The sequence below is a fragment of the Vipera ursinii genome, assembly GCF_947247035.1.
Source record: "Vipera ursinii genome assembly, chromosome: 1".
Classification (NCBI taxonomy): domain Eukaryota; kingdom Metazoa; phylum Chordata; class Lepidosauria; order Squamata; family Viperidae; genus Vipera; species Vipera ursinii.
In genome coordinates, this window is record NC_139512.1 from 123,740,381 (window position 1) to 123,747,642 (window position 7,262).

Genomic DNA, 7,262 nt, shown 5'->3' on the forward strand with positions numbered 1-7,262 from the left:
TTCTCCAGGTCATGCCTGCTTTCTACAGAAAAGATCATTTCTTTTCCACAGAAATGGAAACAAACATTTCATGTTGACATACTACGCAGAAATGACCAATGTGTGGTCTTATTTCCAAATGCTTGAATTGGCATCAGAGTTTTTGTGCATGCTTCAAACAATCAGTTTATGTATATTCATAATAGGCAATCTCCCAATACAAAGATTCAGACAGCTGAAATCTCTTCACCCTGTGCTGAACCTTTGGCTGACAGACTCCCTGAGACATTATCTGAATCTAGCAACTCAACAATGCTATATGGAGAGCAATCTTCCAGGCCCACCTTGCTGCAGAGCCAGCCACAAAATCCTTTCTCCATATCCCTCACCGCATGCCACCAATCTCCAAAGGCCCAGGAGACTTGAGTTATTGCTGTATAAACGCCCAGAGAGAAAGAAACCGCCATGATGAAGATAGGATAGAAGATAATTAAAAATGGGCAGAAGGTGATCTTGTGCCAAAAGGTCCTCTCTTCATTGTACACCAAGAAGACATTGTACCAAGTAATGGTCCCATAGTAAAAGGAAACAATAAAGGACATAATGAAAATAATAGGGAGGCAGGCAAGGCTCCAGAGAAGAACATGGGGGCCTTTATCCATCCCAACTTCACAAGCCTTCTTTCTTTCAGGCATTTCGGTTTTTGGAAGCTCCTTTGACCGAGACAGTTCTTGCAGCTCTTTATCGGTGAGTGTAACATGGATGTCTACCATCTGCCCTTTCTTCTTTCCTCTTGTGATGGTTCCAGTTAAAGTAACATACCTGCTATCTAAAGGCATAGCCCATGAACCTGGGAACACAGAAGAGCTTAATCAGTGCAAGACAAAAGGCAAAGCTGAGATTCACTGTTTTGATAGAAATTCTGCTGCATTTTATGCAGACTTCTCCAACCTGGCATTCTCTGGGTTATGGGGTTGTTGTTTTTTGACATAACATGTTATGTGAACCTATCTGTCAATGCCTTAGTAGTCCTTGTGAAGCAAGCCACTCTGGAAATGGATTAAAAAAAATAAATCTTTCCTTGGCATGGAGTAAATTGGGACTTACTTCAATAACTGCAATCACATTCATATCTGGAAAGCTTATCCAGGGACAGGTATCAAGCCATTAAAGTTTGATAAGTTTGACTAAACCATATCATGTTATTATACTAGCTTGGTATGATAGTCATGATATTATGTATGATACAGCTGTTGTCCATCACAATTGGAGATCACCAGGCTAGGGAAAGTTGGCTTAAGAAACGGTTAAAAAATACCAACGAATTGGAAGGAAGAAGAGCATAAATCAATCCACATAGTGAGGAAAAGCAACTGTTTAGCAGGAAAATATTTTGTTTAAAATAATATATTTATCTTAATTTAGTCCCTCAATAGTTAGTTTATATATCTATCTCTATCTCTATCTATCTATCTATCTATCTATCTATCTATCTATCTATCTATCTATCTATATCCTTTAAAAATAAAACTTTCCACTCCTTTTAATTAGGAGACTGTGTAAGAAAATTAACGTAAGGTTCAGATATAGAATATACTTTTAATCTAAGGCATTGACAGACATACAAAACTGCACTGAAAAAAAATCTGATCAAATACAGTACAGAATATAACTGAATGGCACAAAAAAGCCAGAACAAATTGTAATATGGTTTGGTAGTTCAATCTGTTTGTCGAAATATTGTGCTTCTTTTTCTAAGGCAGAAAATAAAGAGGATCGAAACCAGTGGTGGGATTCAACCAGTTCACACCACTTTGGCAGAACTGATAGCTAATTTTTGTTGCCCAGGCCGATAATGGACTTCTGGAAGCGACATCCACACAGAGAACCAGTTGTTCACATATTTGAATCCTACCACTGGTCTAAACCATTGAATTGCAAAGTTCTTGGCTTAGGTTTCCCTTTTTGCTCCAAAGTGGACCCTAATATTTACCCCTGTGTATCCTTTTCAGACAGTATGGAGAGTTAGGAAGTTGACTTTGATAGAGATATGAAAAATCCATTGCTAGGGCAATGAGGAATTAAAAATATTTTAAGTGCACAACAGACAGATAATATTTGGAAGCAGCTTAACAGACATTTCCCTAAATCACTGAACTATGCACACTATAACATATAATCAGACTCGCAAAATTCTGTTATTCTAGCTCAGGCATGTCAAACTCCCGGCCCATGGGCCAGATGCATCATGCCAAAACTGCACCCACCTCATTGCCGGCAATGGGGAAAAAGTCACAATATTTCACGCAACGTCACGTGACGTCGCGAGTTTGACATGCCTGTTCTAGCCAATCTCAATAATAATAGTGTTAACCTCCCTCTGGAGTTGATTACTTGGTCTCATCTACCTATTGGGGCAGACAGAATGAAAAAGGCCCTTTGGGCAGATAATGCAAACACTGCAACAAAACAATATCGTCAAGTGATATTAAGGCCACTTTGCAGAAATGGAAAGGAGTATTTTTCAATAGCTTCTGAATGGAAAACACAGAAGCAAAACAATGTGTCATACTCTTCTCCATTTTTTTAGAAAACAGAAAGCTCGGGGAACCAAAGAATCTATGGCTGGCTTTGTACAAAAGTCTGTAACTTGTTTAGGCTAAACATGATGTGTGTATACAGCTGTAGTGGCTTGGAAACCATGGATGATGGCTTAGTGATGTAGAAATTCAGGGACTGAAGTTTGTTCAAGCATTGACTACAAAATAACTATGGTTTAACACAATATGCGTAGACTGTACCACTATTAGCTGTAGTAGTCAGTACCTGTAAACTAAGCAAAAAGGTGTCATTTCCTTCCCTAACACATCCATCGGAACAAATAAAAACATGCACAACAAATGTTAAACCACTTATTCCAACGCATTTACCATCTCCTAGAGCGTGTCCCAAAAATTTGGAGCCTTCCTCAGAACTTTTCTCAATCCCATCCTCCTCTGCCTGTTCTTCTTCCACTTTGTTTTCCGTCCCTGACCGATAAACAATGATTGATTCTGGCCTGGACTCTTTCCTCCTCTTTTTCCTTTTTTCAGTGCTGGCTTCTCCCTCAAAGGTCACAGCCATAGCCACAGCTCCATGTAAGGAGTTGCAAGGAGCCCTCTGCCCCTTGTTCTTGCTCTCCCCAGAAATTTGGCCTTCTGGCCCACAGTTACTCTGAACTCTTTCACTGGGCATCTTGTTGACTTTTTCTGCTATCTTCTAAAATGTTTTCCCTTAGGAGCCAAGAATAATCATTGGAAAAGGGATGTGTTCAGTTCAGCAATACAAACTCCTTTCCAGCCTTGAATGAATTCCGCCCGCTCTGAATCCTAAAAGTGAGAGAAAAAGAGAGAAAATGCTCAGGAAACGTGACCCAGTTATGAATTTAAAATGAGCACCCTTGAGATGAATTTAAATCAGCACCCAAAATTAACACCCTTGCTGGAGTCACACTTATCACACAAAGCCATCTGGCTTTGCATGTTGCATTAAACCAGTTGCTCTGGCTTTGGAATCACATCTGAAGTCCAATGTGTATGTTGATTTGTAGAATATTTGTAAATAGCCTCTAGCGTGGGCTGTTTCAGAAGACTGTGAGATGGGAAAGGAAATTTTATTTCTAAGGAGTCCAGAGAATTTCCTTCCTTCCCACCCTCCCACACCTCAGGTGAATTTAGGTAAGAATGGAACATGGTATTTGTAGTATCTGGGTGAGAGGCTCTCGGAGTATTAGAGGCTATAGAGACTATAGAGAATGGAAAACTTTTTTTTTAAAAAAATCAGAAGTTAACAGCAAATCACTTCTCTAACGCTGCCAAGAAAACTCTATGGTTTGCCCAGTGAAATTCCCAGAAATCAACTTGAGGACATTTTAATCTTCTTTTGGGAAAAATATATTGCAACCCTTCTAAAACCCTTTTTGTCTTGGTAGCTCATAAGAAAAGCACATTGTAACTCTGCACACAAGAATTTAACATTGGACTATTCAATGCAACTGTTCCGGTTATCTGAATAGTGTTTATGAAAATTAGATATGGAGATCATCTTCCTGAAAATTTATTTCACTTCACTATCAAGAAATGTGAAGATTTCATTTGTTCTGAGTTGGGTTAGTCATTGGATCATAAAGCAGCAGGAACTGGGAAGCTGAAAATCATCACACAAAGCATTGACAAGCTTCTTCCATATATTGTAAATATATCTATACCGTGTTTCCCCAGAAATAAGACCCGGTCTTTTATTTTTATTTTTTCCTCCAAAAGAGGCACCAGGTCTTATTGGGGGGGGGGTGTCTTTTCCACAGTCTCATCTTGTGGTGGCAGCACCAACAACCCCGCCCAACTGGCTCCTATCTTCTGCGGCTGAAGGAAATTCCTCTGAAGCTGAGAACAGAGCTATGGATTGACATTGCTATTTAACACCAACCTGGGGCTTTACAAGGGATGCAGTGGCTCAGTGGGTTAGGACGCTGAGCTTGTCAATCAGAAGGTCGGCAGTTTGGCGGGTCGAATCCCGAGTGCCGTGTAGCAGAGTGAGCGCCTGTTACTCATCCCAGCTTCTGCCAACCTAGCAGTTTGAAAGCACGTAAAAATGCAAGTAGAAAAATAGGGACCACTACGGTGGGAAGGTAACAGCATTCCGTGCGCCTTTGGTGTCTAGTCATGCCGGCCACATGACCACAGAGACGTCCTCGGACAAACGCTGGGTCTTCGGCTTTGAAACAGAGATGAGCACCGGCCCTTAGAGTTGGAAACGACTAGCACGCATGTGCGGGGGAACCTTTACCTTTACCTTTACCTGGGGCTTTAAGGCAAATGTGTTTTGCAATCCTCCCTTGGATTATAAATAATTGCCAAAAAATAACAGCAGGGCTTCCCACCACTTGAAAATTTTGACAGAAGGTCTAAAATCAGCTTTATTAAGTTCTTTGGGGGGAAAAATGGGGTGCTGATGGAGAGAATCATTTGAATGGGCAACACAATTCTACCCACTTTTGCCTTATCACCCCTCCTCCTTGCTACCCTCATTTCACTTAAATGCTATTGTTACCTGTGCCCTAGTGAGTGGCATGAATCCACATTGTGTAATTGCTCATGTGGCCATTTTGAAATCGCTGCGTAGGCACACCTCTTTTTCTATATATTTCTGCATAAATCTGTCTCTGAGAAAATAAAAGGATTAGGATTTCAAAGAAAGGAATGTGAATGAAGAGATGTTCTGTAACTGCTGTTGAGACAACAGCAGCAGTAGCAGCCTAGTTCACAAACAACAGACAGTAGTCTCTCTATTGCAAAAACCCCAGGGAGTGTTTGCTGTGAAAACAGAGAATTTTTAGAAATTGGGAATTGACTGTTACTATGCAGAATTCTTCCAGCTGGCTTTGTTGAAGTTCTTGCTATTTCTTTAGATGATTTCCTATTGCACAGCACAATCTGCACATATTCTTTATAAGAACCTTGGTAAATTAGAAGTGTGTCAATATACTAAACACAAATGGACATGTTGTAATTGCCCAAAGAAACATTGAGACAATTTGCAATGTAAAAAGAAGGGAGTTACCGTATTTTCCGGCGTATAAGACGACTGGGCGTATAAGACGACCCCCCCAACTTTTGAGATGATTTTCAAGATTTTCATCTTATACGCCGGAAAATCAGCGAGCCCGGGAAGGCACGCCCTCCCCTCTCACTGTGGAGGAAGCAGGGCAGGTTGGTGTCTGGCGGGAGCCGGCAGGGCAGTCCTGCGCACGCGCGCGCTCCCTGGTTCCTAAGGAGTCCTTGGGGAGCCATGGCAGGCGCCTCACGTTCTTCCCTGTTGAAGCAGCATCAGCGGAGCCGTCCAGCATCGGGCGGGAGCTGGCAGGGCAGTCCTGCGCACGCGCGCGCTCCCCGGCTCCTAAAGAGTCCTTGGGGAGCCATGGCAGGCGCCTCACGCTCTTCCCTGTTGAAGCAGCATCAGCGGAGCCGTCCGGCGTTGGGCGGGAGCCGGCAGGGCAGTCCTGCGCACGCGCGCGCTCCCCAGCTGTTGAGCACTCCTTAGCAGCCGGGGAGTGCATGCATGCGCAGGACTGCCCTGCCGGCTCCCGCCCGACGCCGGACGGCTCCGCCGATGCTGCTTCAACAGGGAAGAGCATGAGGCGCCTGCCATGGCTCCCCAAGGACTCCTTAGGAGCCGGCGAGCGCGCGCGTGCGCAGGACTGCCCTGCCGGCTCCCACCAGACGCCAGCCTGCCCTGCTTCCTCCACAGTGAGAGGGGAGGGCGTGCCTTCCCAGGCTCGCTGACTTGCAGCCAAGCTGGAGCCAAAAGGGGCTTTTCCTTCCACCCACCCTTTGGAATAGACGCAAGAGCTCCTGGAGTCTGGCGTTTGCAAGGGGGAGGGGAAGGGGCTGAGAGGCTCTTGAGGGTGGGAAGGGAGAGTCACATTGGAGGGGGGACTGGACTAAGGAGGCTTGAAGTTGCTTTGCAAGAATGGGGGCGCTCGATTGATTTATGTACTATTTTCCGGTGTATAAGACGACTGGGCGTATAAGACGACCCCCCAACTTTTGAGATAATTTTCATGGGTTAAAAAGTCGTCTTATACGCCGGAAAATATGGTACTGTAAGTGATTTCACACAGGAGAACCTGTTTAAACCAGTATCACAATTAATTTCAACAGACGTTCAACATTGGCAGAAAATTTAGAAATAGTAATATTTATTTTTACATGAATTTGCAGATGTCAAACATCTGTCTCCCCAATTCAGCTATTACCAATGAAGACTTAAGCTGTCTTCCCAACCTGATGTCCTCCAGATGTGATGAGGTTCAGCTTCCACAAGTTGGTAATGCTGGGAGGAGAAATCCTAATGCATATGAAAAACCTCACATTGGAAAAGATTGGGTTAAACCATGAATGCCTCAGAGCAGTTTTGGGCGATCTGAGTTTTAGCGTGTTAAGGGTTTCAACATTGGGATGGCAGGAAAACCTTAGAACAGTACAAAAAACCAATTTAAAACAGTTCCAACAATGAGTTTCTAAACACAGCTAGTTTTTTGGAGTTAGTTGGATCCATACTGAATTTATGCTTACAATATATTTATTTGATTGTTTATTTATTTATATTGTATGTTTGTTGTTTTTTTAAATAAGGTGGTGGCCATATCTAATGTTCCTCTCCCTATTTTCCCCACCAACAATAACCCTGTAAGGCAAGTTGAGATGGGAGAGGGTGACTGGACCAAGCTGGAATTAGTACAGACT

At 43.0% G+C, this 7,262-nt stretch overlaps 1 protein-coding gene across 1 annotated transcript; it reads right to left on the minus strand.

Moving 5' to 3' along the window:
* On the minus strand, positions 1-3,213 carry TMEM169 (transmembrane protein 169; the record flags this gene model as incomplete). The annotated part of the gene is made up of 2 exons (XM_083348503.1): positions 1-829; positions 2,910-3,213. The coding sequence occupies 2 exons, from the start codon at positions 3,211-3,213 to the stop codon at positions 207-209; spliced, it is 927 nt and encodes a 308-aa protein (XP_083204629.1). The 3' UTR covers positions 1-206.
* Positions 3,214-7,262: the final 4,049 nt, after the last annotated feature.